Source organism: Astyanax mexicanus, chromosome 4, assembly GCF_023375975.1.
Source record: "Astyanax mexicanus isolate ESR-SI-001 chromosome 4, AstMex3_surface, whole genome shotgun sequence".
NCBI classification, from domain to species: domain Eukaryota; kingdom Metazoa; phylum Chordata; class Actinopteri; order Characiformes; family Acestrorhamphidae; genus Astyanax; species Astyanax mexicanus.
In genome coordinates, this window is record NC_064411.1 from 23,590,881 (window position 1) to 23,605,832 (window position 14,952).

A 14,952-nucleotide genomic window follows, 5' to 3' on the forward strand; every position below is an offset into this window, starting at 1 on the left:
TTTATGAATAAATAGTGGTTAAAAACATGCTTTAAGTTAAAAATACTGCTACTAATTCGAGTATAAGACCGATTAAAGAGTGTTTATCAGCTAAACCTATTATTATTATTATTATTATCATTATTATTTATTAAGTATTAATGATATATTTTTATTTATTTATTCAGCTCGGTGTTAACCGCAGTAGTCACTCCAGAAAAAGGGAAGTAAGAAAAGTACATATTGTCATCCAGGTATGTGTTTCATTCATATTTTACTATATTTCTGATCATGTTCAGTTGTATTTTTATGTTTGTGAAATGTGTTCATGTACATGTATTTTAATGTGTATTTTTGTGGTACAAGATTCTACTGGTAATGCAGACCATTTATAATAACACTTTAAGAATTGTATTTTATATTTTATAGAAAATCATGTGTTTAAAGCCATATAGTAGGCGGTTTTATATGTTGTTGCCATATATGTACTGGATCTGAGAAGCAGTGCATTTCTATGCTGCAGCTTAGTGTTAACCGCAGTAACCACTACAGTAAAAAGAAAATAAAAAAAAGTACATATTGTTAATTGATGTACACTTGTTGCAAATGTCGTCTGTGTTTTAAATATGTTGGTAAATATATAAATGTCAAACAATATTAGTTAATGTTAAATAAAAGTAGCATAATACACAAATTCATTATTTCATTCTCTGGCAGCATTTTTTTATACTAGGGGAATAGACAGAATATTTTGATAAAGCACAAAACTGATTATCCCACCAAAAAACAAAAAAAAAATTGCCCAGCAACACTAGTTTTAGTACAGATATTACAGTCAAGCTTCTAAAATCCACTGATTGTGTTTGTTAGGCTAGTATAAAACATGCTGTAAGTGGCTGAAATAATGTTTTAAGAATTGTTTTCTCAGTCAGAATATTATCATAAAGTACAAACGCTAAACTGTATTTCCCAGCAAAACTAGTTTTAATACAGACATTACAAACAACTCAAACAAGAACCTGATTTCAGTTTTGTGAGGCTACCAAAATATCCTAGAATAGAATATGGTTCATTTTTATTCAAAAACAGTTACTTAGCTAACAAGTTAAAGTTATCAGTGCTTTATTTTACTGGATAGCTAATATCATGCTAGCTATAGTTACCAGCATTTTACAAGCATTTTATAATCAGTAACTAATGTTTGCTAGCTAGCTAAAGTCGCAAGCATTTTAAAACCGGTAGATAATGTTAGTTAGCTAGCTAAACTACCAGTGCTTTTTAAAAAAAAACTAAGTAGCTAACGGTAGCTAGCTAGCTAATATTACCAGTGCTTTTTCAACTACGTAGCTAATGTTATCTAGGTAGCTAAAGTTACCAGCTTGTTTTAAACCTAGTAGCTATCAGTAGCCACCTAGTTAAAGTTACCAGTCCTTTTTTAACCAAGTAGCTAATGTTAGCAGTATTTTTTTTTTACTGGTAGCTGCTCATACCTTCACTTAGTACTAGAATTTTTTTTGCAATAACGATATTCTTTGCAATATGATCGAACACTGAATTTTTTTAAAAGTCAAGAATACACTACTGCAACAAAATTAATGTTTCATTTTGTTATTTTATAAAATATGAAATGGCACACCCCTAATTGAGATATTTGTATCCCAAGTCAATGATCCAGAATGACATGATTCTAATAATGCACTCCAAATATCTCTATATATCCAGGATTAAAGTAAAATAAATGATACTGGAGAGATATTATCTGTCACTAGTAGATATATAAAGGGAATTGAGAACAGTGTGAATTTTTCTTTTTTTTTTGTGACTTGTATTTTATTAAATTTTTCAATGTTTAACAATATCACATTTAGCCAAACACACAAAAACAAACAGGGGGGGGGGGATGGGGGTGTAATGCTGTATACAGGCTTACAGTATGTAAACATTTCTCATACTATTGATACACATATAATGGTACTCCAACTTACAAGCAATAATACATAAAATAATACAAATGATAACAGTAATAAACGCTTCACTTCAATCCTCAATATACCTCTGCAAATACAAGCCCCATTTCTCATAATATTTGTTAATTTTTCCCAATATTCTAAAGGACATCTTTTCATATGCTGCAACTTTTGCCAATTCACTAAGCCACTCCTGCACAGAAGGTCCTGATGATGACTTCCATCCTCTAAGCACAATTTGTTTTCCTATCATAATACTAGTATGTATCCAGTCAGCTGTAGGCTTATGACAATGAGCTAAGATTGTAGGATCACCAAGAATATAAAGTCTGGGACAGAAGGAGAATGTGATTTCTGCTATTTCTGATAAATACTCATGAACACTTAACCAAAATTGTTGGAGTTTAGAACAAGACCACAGCGCATGAACCAATGTACCTTCCTCTCTTTGACACCGCCAACATTCTGATGTTTCTTTAAGGCCAAGCTTATGTAGTCTACTAGGTGTCCAATAAAATCGATGCAGAATCTTAAACTGTATAAGTCTTACTCTAAGATCCCTTGACATAATTGAAACCTTACGAAAAATCCTATCCCACAGTTTTCCTCATTTGATGATATGTTCAAATCCTTTGCCCAAACTGTCTTGAGCCCTACTGTTGCCTTATTATTAGCCTCTTTTAAAAGTAAAGCATAGTAAGCAGACACTTCATGTTCCTTTCCATATATATTTACAATTTCAGATAACCATTCTGCCTGTTGAGGACTGTTTTCATATTGTGCAAAAATTCCCTTGAGCATATGATTTAATTGCAGGTATCTCCAAAATTGTGAACTGGGCAGGTTAAATTCCTGCATCAGTTGATCAAATGATTTTAATGAGTCATGATCATACATATCTCCTATAGTTAAGATACCACAATTAATCCAATTCTTCCACATAACCGGGGATTTTGCAATACATAACTTGGGATTTTGCCAAATGCTAGAAGATTTATTTAAGTACGGCTTAAATTTAATTATATGGCTGACCCTAATCCATATTTTTTGTAAATGTGAAACTATGGGGTTTGATCTATCACAGTGTGGTGATTTTGTGGACAGGCATTGAAAAAGTGGGAGTGGGGCGCAAGATGAACTCTCAATTCCATACCATGGAGGAGCCCTTTCAGGTGGTAGAAACCAATGGGCCAGATGTCGAAGGCTAAATGCATAGTAGTAAAATAAAAGCTTTGGCATCCCTAGACCTCCAGTTACAACAGGCTGCTGCAATTTTCCCAAATGTATACGGGGTCTTTTCCCATTCCAGATAAACCTCTTACATAAAGCATCAAATTGTTTAAAATATATCAAGGGAACCTCCAGTGGTAATGACTGAAATAAATAATTAATTTTGGGCACACAGTTCATTTTCAGCACGTTAACCTTTCCCCAAATAGATAAATTTAGGTGGGACCATCTTCCAATATCAGCTGTTATACTTTGAAGCACCGGGCCAAAATTTTCTTTTACAATATCAGTGACCCGAGGTGGAATACGAATACCCAGGTACTGAATACCTTGTTTTGGCCATTGGAAGGAGCCTGCCTGAAAAAATGAAATTGGACAATACTGTGTTAGAGGAAGGGCCTCGGATTTCGACCAATTCACCTTATAGCCAGAAAACTTAGAAAATGATTCGATAATACTCAGAAGTGTAGGTACTGAATTAATTGGATCAGTTACAAATAAAAGAATATCGTCTGCATAAAGCATTAATTTATGAACTGATTCCCCCACAGTAATACCAGGAAAATTTTTATCATGCCGGATAGCGGCTGCAAGAGGCTCTAGTGCCAAACAAAATAACGAAGGTGACAGTGGCGAACCCTGACGAGTTCCTCTGGAGAGCTCAAAATAGTCTGAGATGTACCCATTAGTCTGCACTGCTGCTTGGGGCTTGTTATAAAGTAGCTTAATCCAGTTAATAAAGGTTTCGCCAAATCCAAAAGTTTCCAACACCTTAAATAAGTATCCCCACTCCACACGGTCGAACGCCTTTTCGGCATCAAGAGAGACCACAGCCACGGGAGTACTGGCATCAGATACTGCCCACATTATATTGATCAGACGCCTGATATTATCAGCAGAATTTCTATTCCTAATAAAACCAACCTGGTCATTATGAATCAATGAAGAGATAACCCTATCTAGTCTATTTGCCAAAATTTTTGACAATATCTTGACATCGATAGGTATTAAAGAAATTGGCCTATAATTCTTACAGTCACCAGGGTCTTTATCTTTCTTTAAAATTAAGGTAATAAGGGCCTGTGATAGAGTGGGCGGCAACTGTCCCCTCTCTAACGCCTCAATATACATGCTATACAAAAGTGGAGCTACCTCAGCTGCATAACATTTAAAAAACTCTGCTGTATAACCATCTGGCCCTGGTGATTTACCCGAGGGTAAATCACTTATCACTTTTTTAATTTCTTCCTCAGTTATAGGAGAATCAAGTAAATCTTTCTGATCTGTATTCAACTTAGGTAAATTTAGCTTATCCAAAAATGCCATGGTTGCTTCTTCATAGACGACTGACTCTGTTGAATATAACATAGCGTAAAAATCCTTGAAAGCTTTATTTATGTCTATATTTTTAGTAACTATGCTACCATCAGAAGTCTGCACCCCAGGAATGATAGATGCCAGCTGTCTCTGGCTTATATATCTTGACAGTAATTTTCCCGCTTTGTCACCAGATTCAAAGTATTTCTGTCTAGCCCTATGTAAACAAAATTCCATTCTTTCAGACAGGACAGAATTATATTCATATTTTAACTGGGATAATATTCTAAGTTCATTTGCCGACCTCTGCCTTTTAAGACTTTTTTCCATACTTCTAATTTTTTCTTCCAACATATCCAGTTTACAGTTGTTCTCTTTTTTCTTAAATGAAGCATGCTGTATAACAAAACCCCTTATTACCGCCTTGAATGCCTCCCAGGCTACCCCAGCCGATGGCGCTGATGGCACATTATTTTCTATGTAAAACTTTATATGAGCTCTTAGTGCTTCTTTAAAATTACAATCTTGAAGCAAGGAAGAATTGAATCTCCATCTAGAAGACCTAACTTTGTCACTATAGGGTATCAATTCCAATGTTACATTAGCATGGTCTGATACTAATATACTTCCTATTGAACAAGACAAAACAAGAGGAAGAAGGGGTTTAGAAATAAGGAAAAAATCTATTCTAGAATATGTTCTGTGCGAAGAAGAAAAAAAGGTATAATCACGTGCTGTAGGATTTTGCATTCTCCATATATCTACTAGACCCATATCAGAACACATACCCTTCAAAGTATGATGCGCTTTAGATGTTTTACAGTTAACAGGACCAGTACGGTCAAGCACAGCATCCATAACTAAATTGAAATCCCCTCCGATTATTTTAGGATGTTGCCCAAAATTAAGAATTTTATCCTCCATGCTTTCAAAAAATCCTGGGTCATCACCATTAGGAGCATAAATATTTGCTAAAATAAGTGTCTGCCCTTGTATTTCAGCCAAAATTATATTAAACCTGCCGTTCTCGTCCTTGGTCTCCTTCAAGCACTTAAACTGCAGGTGTTTGTTAACCAATGTTATAACTCCCCTACTCTTACTGCTTCCTGCGCTAAAAAACACATTACCCACCCAGTCTTTACACAATTTTTTGCATTCGTCTGGCAACAGGTGAGTTTCTTGCAGAAACACAACGTCGTAGTTTTTAGGTTTAAGGGTAGCTAACACTTTTTTTCTTTTTATCGGATGTCCTAAACCTTTTACATTCCATGAAGTGAAGCACAACTTATTCAAACTAGGAATCACCATACGTAAATTTCAAAAGACAAAACCAAATTGTTGGAGTCATAAACATACAAACACTACCCCCATGATTGAAAACAGACAATACTGTAAAGACAAACAACGTAACCACACGTTCCAACACGTGGATCTGAACTTGAACTATGTCTAAACATACTACAAAGAAAAAAAAAAGACCCTGACGGTCCATGACTTGCTAACTGGGAAGCCGCTGAGTGATCCGCTCCACAGGCACCCTCAAACAAAGCATTACAGTCACTCTGGTATTAAAGAAACATAATAATGTCTCACTTTGTCCAAGTTGAGTTCTTGAGAGAAAACTCTTCCAAGACAAGGGCAAATCAGCACTAAATACGAGGGAGATAAATTAACTCTCCCGTCTCAGACCTCACCTCGCTCCGTAGCTCACTTTTAACTCTCCATTTTGGCAATGAATTTCATTGCCTCTTTAGGGCTATCGAAGCGCTTAGATCCGGATTTTGTTTGGATTCTCAGAGTTGCTGGATATATCATGGCAAAGGGCACGTTCCGTTCATGAAGCACTTTCTTGCACTCTTTAAACTGCTCCCGCTTCTGCTGTGTAGCTCTTGAGAAATCCGGGAAAAACAGAACACGGCTACCCTCCCACTGCAGCTCTTTTCTCTCGCGCGCGATCCGTAAAACATAGTCTCTGTCACCCGATCTCAGAAAACGAACCAGGATAGCTCGCGGTCTGCCCTCGGGAGCGGGTCGCGGAGCCAGAGCTCTATGCGCGCGCTCAATCTCCAGCCGTGTTCCATCAGATTCAATGTTCAAAATCTTCGGAATTACCTCATTCAGGAATTGTATCATGTTTCCTAATTCCTGCCCTTCAGGTATTCCCACAATGCGTACATTATTACGCCTGTTGCGATTTTCCATATCTTCGATTTTCTCCCGGAGAGCATCCACCTCAGATTTGGTTGCAGGCGGGTTAGCCGTGACCTTCTCCCTATGCTCGCGCTCCGTATCCTCAAGGAACTCCACCCGCTTTTCCACTTCACTTATTCTTGTAATTAGGGAGGATAACTTCCCTTCAATTGAAGCGGTGGTGCGTTTTACCTCCGCCAGGCTGCTCATGTCTCCTGAAATTTGCTGAAGTGCTGCGTAAATGTTGGAGATATCCTGCGCGAGATTCGGCTGCTCCCGGTTGAAGGAACTTTCGCCATCTTGGCCGGAGTTAGCCTCGGGACCTTGAGAACGAAGTTGCATTTTACTGTCGCTGAACACATGAATCTTCGATTGTTTGGACATCTTGAAGGTCAGGGACAAGTCCAGAGTATAATACCACCAGAGCTGGCGACAGCTTATGTGAAAATACAGGATTAATTGAGAAGTGCCTCACGGAGCTTTCCACTACGCGGCCATCACTCTCGTCGCGTCACGTGACTCCGTGAATTTTTCTTTTGCTAAAAACCGTAAAAATGTAGTACCCTGATGTAGTAATTGGGCATGGGTGATATGGTAGGATATTTTAGGGTATAATATTGTTCACAATATTTAAAAATGTTGGTGATTGTTATTGTGTATGGTCAACACAAAAAAGTCACTAATTTCCAGGCCTTTTTTAAATTAGTAAACCTTTATGGCTCATTTGTTTTCTGCACTTACAAAATTAATTTGGTCTAACAAGTCATAAATGTTAGCTACATCTAAATGATTGAATCACTTCGATATAGAATTTATCATAGATCTTTTATCATTATCTAATATTTTAAGTTGTCAACTTAATATATTTAGTCGAGGTAATTTAAAATGTATGCTAGGCTTGCCAACTTAAAAATGTGTTGAAATTTGTTGCTAAAATACTTTTAGTTAAATTAACAAACTGAGAAGTATTTGTTGTACGTCAACAGAAAACACTACTAAACTACACAATTTATATATTTATATAGTATTTTTTATATTTTAGTGTAAAATCACTTTTCTGCAGTTTACATAAGGCAGCTGCATACAAAATAAGGAAATAAAAAAGTAAAAACACAATAAACTGAAGAGTATTTAACTACAATGTTAATTTTAGGGCTGTCAATGTTAAAGCGTTAATGCACGCTGTTAATCTGGAATCAGTAATGGGTTACTATTTTTTAATGCAAGTTAAGTCTACTCCGTGTGGGTAGATGGCGCTCTCTCCCCACATCACTCCTATTGTGATGTCCACAGCACAGGGCGTCTGTGAGCTGATGTATCAGAACCGAGTCCCTTCCCTTTTCTCCAAGCACACTGGCTGCTCGGCAATGCTGCATCAGCAGCAGCTCGAAAAGAAGCGGAGGCTGACTTCACATGTATCGGAGGAGGCATGTGCTAGTCTTCACCCTTCTGGTGTGTTGGGGCATAGCTAGTGATAGGATGAGTCCTAATGAGTGGGTTGGGTAATTGGGGAGAAAATGGGGGAAAAATTAGAAATAAAATGATTAAAATAAAGTTAATTAAGGCTTTAAGTTTGACCCCTACTTCCGCCGTAATCTGCCCTGCCCCCGCCCAACACACTGATTAGTTTTCTGGCTGAATTATTGAACAGCGTGCTCTTATGGTGTCCAGCAGTAACACTCAGATTCAGACTTCCAGCTCCGACCCGGTCAAAGATCTCCCTCTGTCTCTTTGCCTCCTTCTCTCTCTCTCTCTCTTACTTGTGCACACACATAGACTGCGCTTCCTGCTCTCCTGCTCCTCATCCCTTAGATTTTTATACTCGTCAAATTAAGTTTGAATTCAGAAATCCACACAACCAAGTTTACAATCCAATTAATCATGCATCCTTTATTTCAGCACCCTACATTGATTTTATGTCCCCTCAAACATACAAGTATATACTATAATTTTAATTAATACCATTAATATACATATAATTGCATTTTACATTGAGTTCCACTGCCTGGCAACCGTCTTATTGCGGAGACAACCTTGAGTACCAGTCAGAGCAACATCCAGCAGCTTAGGAAAACAGGGAGAGATATCGCGTTGCAGTGTTCTTCTGGAACAATGGCTACTGAAGTATAGCGCAGACATTCTCTATTGTCCTTCATGGTCCTTAATTTTCTACGCACTCTGTAGGACAAACAGGTTCCCCCAAACCCAGGCTTCTTGTCGAGAAGATGGTGTCAATTGCATTGAAAGACCATTTGATCAAATCCATATTTTCTAGTTTGAAGAGCAGTGCGAGGAGAGTCTCTTTGGTAGCAGTACACAGCACTAGACAGGAGAAGCCAAGCAGGATAGATAAGGGGAGGAGAGGGAGAAAAATGCGACCGCCTCTGAGAGAGTCAAGTAAAAGTTATTTTGCATAATAGTAGTATTAGTAGTAATTTTGACATTTTTTAGTAATGCTTACCTGCCAGATATTTTATTTATTGTAGTATTAATTTCTGTACACTGAAAAAACATTCATTGGGTCAGCTTAACTGTTTAAGTCATAGGTCGGCAATAGGCGGCCCGCGGGCCAGATGCGGCCCGCAAGCAAGAAACATCTGGCCCGTGAGGTTGAACTATAATGAATAAAAAATCGGACTGTCCGTCTCAAAAATGCTCTTTATTTAGAAACTTAATTTTCCAAAACAGTAAAAATTATTAAAGATTTTTTGATAGAGCCACGGGCTGTTAGATAACTGCTAGCTTCTTTATTCTGTTATTATTTTTTTTATTCGTTTGTTTTTTTTTATTTAACAAACAGGTATATCATTAATAGCGCCCCCAATGGTCAGTCCACAGATTTCACCCACATCAGCCCACTTGAATGTCTTTTAAGAGCGCCCTCCCGCCACCGCGCCCGCCAATTCCCCAACCCCCCCACCCCCCGGCCAAGTGCTTGTGGCCCGCCATGTAATGGCTTGGAAAAAATCTGGCCCGCGGCCAAACTTAATTGCCGACCCCTGGTTTAAGTTGTAAATAAGTAACATTTCAAATTTATTAAGTTTTGTTCACACAATAGTTTCATTAGCTCCACAGTTTTTTGTGGGGGTATTGTGGGCCTAAATAATTTAGTTTATTTAGTAGATATAGGTATTATCAACATATTTAGCATATTTTTATCGAACTGCCAATACTGACATCATAATACCGTGACAGCACAAGAGTCAACTCTGTAGCTCCAAGCACTCCAACATACTGTGTGCACTTACAGTGCATCCGAGAAAGCATTTACAGTGCTTCACTTTTTCCACATTTTGTTACGTTACAGCCTTATTCCAAATTGTATTAAGTTACTTTAAGGATTTAAGGAGATTTTATTGTCATTCGCATCACATGTGGTACATGAGGTGGAACGAAATTGTGATCTCACGATCCAGTTTTACACCCAAAGAGCTGTTATTAATAGATATATAGATAAAAAAAGAATACAATAAAAGAAATAGAATATACAAAATAGATAGATAAATACCCCAAAAGAATAAAAAGTAAATGGAGAGTAGAAAGGTTCCAGCAACATGAAGTCCAGAGTGCAAGTGTGCTATAGCAGCATGATATGGAATTAGAGCAGTGGAGATAGAGTGTCTCAATGCAAATAAAGTGACCATGTTTGTAAACAGACATTTGTCCTTGGTGACAGTGCAGTGTGTTGTTAAGTGGAGTTTAAGAGTCTTACAGCTTCCGGAAAGAAGCTGTTTCTGAGTCTGGTTGTTTTGCACTTAATGCTCCGCAGCCTCCGGCCTCTGAGCTTTCCTGTCTGCAGCAGAGCAGCTTCCATGCCACACGTTGATGCTGGAGCACATGACTCTCTCCACCACACATCTGTAGAAGGAGGTGAGGACTGCGCTTCCGAGTCCAGCTCGTCTCAGCCTCCTGAGAAAGTAGAGCCGCTGATGTGCCTTTCTGATGTGCACACCCAAGTACCTGTAACTGTCGACAACTTCCACCGCAGATCCTACAATGTGCAGGGGGAGGTGGGCATGCTTGCCCCTTCTGAAGTCCACAATCATCTCCTTCGTCTTCTTTACATTGATGCAGAGGTTGTTTTCTCTGCATCAATCCTCTAGGTATTCCACCTCCTGCCTGTAGCTGGACTCATCTCTGTTCGTGATGCATCCAACAACTGCTGTGTCATCGCCTAACTTCACAATATGACAGCCTGGATGGAGAGGTGAGCAGTCATATGTGAGCAGTGTGAACAGGACGGGGCTCAGCACACAGCCCTGAGGGGAGCCAGTGCTGAGGATTATGGAGGGGGAGGAGATGTTGTGAATCCTCACAGACTGCGGCCTGTTGTTGTAATCTCTTTCCTTAAAATTCTACACAGAATACCCCATTATGACCAGGTGAAAAAAGTTTTCTTGAGAGTTTTGAAAATGTATTAAAATTAAAAAACAAAGAAATCATATTTACATAAGTATGCACAGCCTTTGCTTAATAATTTGTAGAACCATCTTTGGCAGCAACTACAGCCTCCAGTCTTTTTGAATATGATGCCACAAGCTTGGCACACCTTTCTTTAGGCAGTTTTGCCCATTCTTCTTTGCAGTACCTCGGAAAATACATCAGGTTCAATGGTAGACGTCTGTGCACAGATCTCTCCAGAGATGTTAAATCGGATTCAAGTCTGGTCTCTGGCTGGGCCACTCCAGGGCATTCACAGAGTGGTCCTGAAGCCACTCCTTTGAGATCTTGGCTGTGTGCTTCGGATCGTTGTCCTGCTGAAAAATGAATTGTCGCCCCAGTCTGAGGTCTAGAGCGCTCTGGAGCAGGTTTTCATCCAGAATATGTCTGTACATTGCTGCATTCATCTTTCCCTCTATCCTGACTAGTCTGCCAGTTCCTGGTGCTAAAAAAACATCCCCATAGCATGATGCTGCCACCACCATGCTTGACTGTAGGGATGGTATTGGCCTCGTGGTGAGCAGTGCCTGGTTTCCCCCAAACATGACGCCTGGCGTCACACCAAAAAGTTCAACCTTTGTCTCATCAGACCAGAGAATTTTGTTTCTCATGGTTTGAGAGTCCTTCAGGTGCCTTTTGGCAAATTCCAAAGGGCTGCCTTGTGCCTTTTACTAAGGAGCGAATTTCGCTTGACCACTCTGCCATACAGGCCTGATTGGTGGATTGCTGCAGAGATGGTTGTCCTTCTGCAAGGTTCTCCTCTCTCCACGGAGGAACGCTGGAGCTCTGACAGAGTGACCATCGGGTTCTTTGTCACTTCCCTGACCAAGGCCCTTATCTCTGATCGCTCAATTTAGACGGCCGGCCAGCTCTAGAAAGAGTCCTGGTGCCATTCTGCCATTTACAAATGATGGAGGCCACTCTGCTCATTGGGACCTTCAAAGCAGCAGAAATGTTTCTGTATCCTGTCCCAGATTTGTGCCTCGAGACAATTTTGTCTCTTGAGTTGTACTGGCTGTTCACTCAACTTGATAATATTAGTTCTTCTGACCAAAGCATGTAATCACTTTTCAGAGTGTGGCACATCCCTAGTGCATATGGAGTGGCGCAAAAAGGGGTATTCAGCATATGCGAGGCATAGGGGCACTGCACTAGAGGGGGCGCCAAACCAAAGCCCCATATATTTGCGGAGCACGGTGGGAAAGTAATGACAAGACGCCGACTATTTTAAAACACATCTCTCTCCCCCAAGACCCCCCCCAACAGAGGTACTTTTGTTTATCTATAATAAGACAAAAGTTCAGAAGCTTCGATTGGTAATGGAAAGATGTACCAGTATTTTTCTCCATATAGTGTAACTGATTAAGCTAATTTTTTGGTTAATTGACCTGCTTTTATTTTAAAATACAATTAAATTTGTCTTTGTTTTTTTCCAGAAATTAAAATATTCCAGGGATTTCTCCTAAAATTCATCACTGCAACAAAAAGGATATTTAACTAAGAGCAATGTTAAACTGCTGAAAGAGGTGAAGCACAAGACATCCTGAAGAATCTCCAAAACACGCAGAAATAGTTTGATACGTTTAACAGATAAACAAAGCAAAGTCCCGACATGGAGAAACATCACCAGCGCATTCACACAGGAGATAAACCGTATAACTGCTCAGACTGTGGGAAGACTTTTACTCAACAGAGTAATCTCAAAAAACACCAGCGCATTCACACAGGAGAGAAACCGTATTACTGCTCAGACTGTGGGAAGAGTTTTAATCTACAGAGTACTCTCAAAATACACCAGCGCATTCACACTGGAGAGAAACCGTATCACTGCTCAGACTGTGGGAAGAGTTTTAATCTACAGAGTACTCTCAAAATACACCAACGCATTCACACAGGAGAGAAACCGTATCACTGCTCAGACTGTGGGAAGAGTTTTACTAAACAGAGTACTCTCAAAATACACCAGCGCATTCACACTGGAGAGAAACCATATCACTGCTCAGACTGTGGGAATAGTTTTAATCTACAGAGTACTCTCAAAATACATCAGCGCATTCACACAGGAGAGAAACCGTATCACTGCTCAGACTGCGGGAAGAGATTTACTACACAGAGTCAATTCAAAATTCACCAACGCACTCACACAGGAGAGAAACCATATTACTGCTCAGACTGTGGGAAGAGTTTTAATCAAGAGGGTCATCTCAAACGACACCAGCGCATTCACACAGGAGAGAAACCGTATCACTGCTCAGACTGTGGGAAGAGTTTTAATCGACAGAGTAATCTCCAAAAACACCAGCGCATTCACACAGGAGTGAAACCATATCACTGCTCAGACTGTGGGAAGAGTTTTAATCAACTGAATTATCTTAAAAATCACCAGCGCATTCACACAGGAGAGATAACTGTCCCAGATGTGTTTCACTGCAAAAAAAAAAGTGCAAATTCTAAATCCTAAATTCCAAATTCTTTGACAGCCAAAACACCTTATTCCACTCAGAATCTTCACTCTGTCACTTGAGACACATTCCACCAGAAACAAACAAGAGACTGATATAAACAATGGCTTTTACAGATTCAGCAAAATGAATCTTATCTGGGGATGTTGTTTAATGTATTCCATTATATGTTTTCCCCAGACATGTATAAAGAACTAGAGACCCAGACTTAAGTAAAAGTACAAGTATATTTCATTAGTAGTTGAAGTGTTCTTTAAGCATCATACTTAAGTACTACTTATGTATTGCAAGTAGTTTTTTTCTACATGTTCTAATCTAGTACTGTAATGTGTAGTGATGTGTTATGTAGAGATTACAGAAAAAACTCAACTTTGAATATCATCTTGTTTATATTATTTCAAATGTTTAGGCTAAAGGACTATTTTCCTCTGGCTGAAACAACAGCACAAGAACAGGAATGCACAGGATAGAGTACATTTACATGAAGTCTTAAATTAACTTTTTGTGTTGAACACACAGCAAACTCAGCCACACTGCCCTCCCTTAAAAAACATGGACTGTAAATGAATTTGAGAAGTGTCTCCAGGGGGAGGTTGAGCATCATATCAGTAGTGAAGTAAAAATAATACTCCAGTAGATACAGGTACAGCATTTTGGTAGTTAAGTACAGTGGTAAAGTAGTTCTGCTTGTTACTATATATCTCTGCTAACACCAGCATGATCTGTTGGGTCTTTTCCAAGAATAAATAAAAGTGATAATGCTAGTTTACAGTAAAATCCTTTCTTGGACACTTCACTAATTTACAGGTTCTGCATTAGCCTTTAGAACTAATAATATTTAACATTTAAAGAGCGTGGATTTCAGAATTCCAGGACATTTGTAGTTTAAAAATTGAGTATGATTTGCCATAAGGAGGAAAGAATATTTTGGTAAATGTATATTTCATCCCCAGCCTTAACAGATTCTCATTTGTTTGTAAATGTAAACCTTTTCATTTTATTTTCTCCAATTCTGTTCATTTATTTACCTTGCACAGGTGTATTGTGTCACCCTGTTTAATGTTGTTCAAAAGGAGTCTTTGTTTTTGCTGGTTAAAATATGAATGTATTTTTTGACCTTCGTGGAATTATGTGTTTTGTTTTGATTAATCAAATTTAATCATTAAGTGTTTTTTTTAGAACATATGGTAGATTTCTGATTCTGTAATCCACATAGTTGATCAAAGTTCCTTTGGGACAAGCAGTTAGCCAGGTCAAATTTAAATTACTAATGAACCAATAAAAGTACATTCATGTAGGTTTCTCCTCAGAGGTGTCAAGTAACGAAGTAGAAATACTTCGTTACCTTACTTAAGTAGAAATTTTGG

The 14,952-nt window shown here is 38.6% G+C and overlaps 6 protein-coding genes and 1 pseudogene across 12 annotated transcripts in view; 3 read left to right on the forward strand and 4 right to left on the reverse strand.

Annotated features, from left to right (window-relative positions):
* The window catches only part of LOC125780501 (zinc finger protein 239-like), a 1,096,042-nt gene that overhangs the window by 797,431 nt on the left and 283,659 nt on the right, over window positions 1–14,952 (reverse strand). The window lies entirely within an intron of this gene.
* Window positions 1–14,952, forward strand: part of LOC125801297 (zinc finger protein 665-like) — a 326,993-nt gene that overhangs the window by 240,543 nt on the left and 71,498 nt on the right. The gene's annotated exons all lie outside the window — the stretch shown is intronic.
* The window catches only part of LOC111188255 (zinc finger protein 239-like), a 219,167-nt gene that overhangs the window by 143,894 nt on the left and 60,321 nt on the right, over window positions 1–14,952 (reverse strand). The gene's annotated exons all lie outside the window — the stretch shown is intronic.
* The window catches only part of LOC125801510 (zinc finger protein 239-like), a 177,663-nt gene that overhangs the window by 133,505 nt on the left and 29,206 nt on the right, over window positions 1–14,952 (forward strand). The gene's annotated exons all lie outside the window — the stretch shown is intronic.
* Window positions 1–14,952, reverse strand: part of LOC125801494 (zinc finger protein 239-like) — a 296,877-nt pseudogene that overhangs the window by 97,910 nt on the left and 184,015 nt on the right.
* LOC125801190 (gastrula zinc finger protein XlCGF26.1-like) overlaps window positions 1–14,952 on the reverse strand; it is a 305,433-nt gene that overhangs the window by 34,867 nt on the left and 255,614 nt on the right. The gene's annotated exons all lie outside the window — the stretch shown is intronic.
* On the forward strand, window positions 167–14,887 carry LOC125801448 (zinc finger protein 239-like). Of its 2 annotated transcripts, none has more exons than XM_049478199.1 (2): window positions 167–233; window positions 12,560–14,887. In XM_049478199.1, exon 2 carries the CDS (start codon window positions 12,736–12,738, stop codon window positions 13,582–13,584), a length of 849 nt encoding a protein of 282 aa, XP_049334156.1. In that variant the 5' UTR covers window positions 167–233; window positions 12,560–12,735; the 3' UTR covers window positions 13,585–14,887. The 2 variants fall into 2 exon arrangements, with proteins under 2 accessions (XP_049334156.1, XP_049334157.1); XM_049478200.1 differs by having other exon boundaries at window positions 175–233; window positions 12,714–14,887.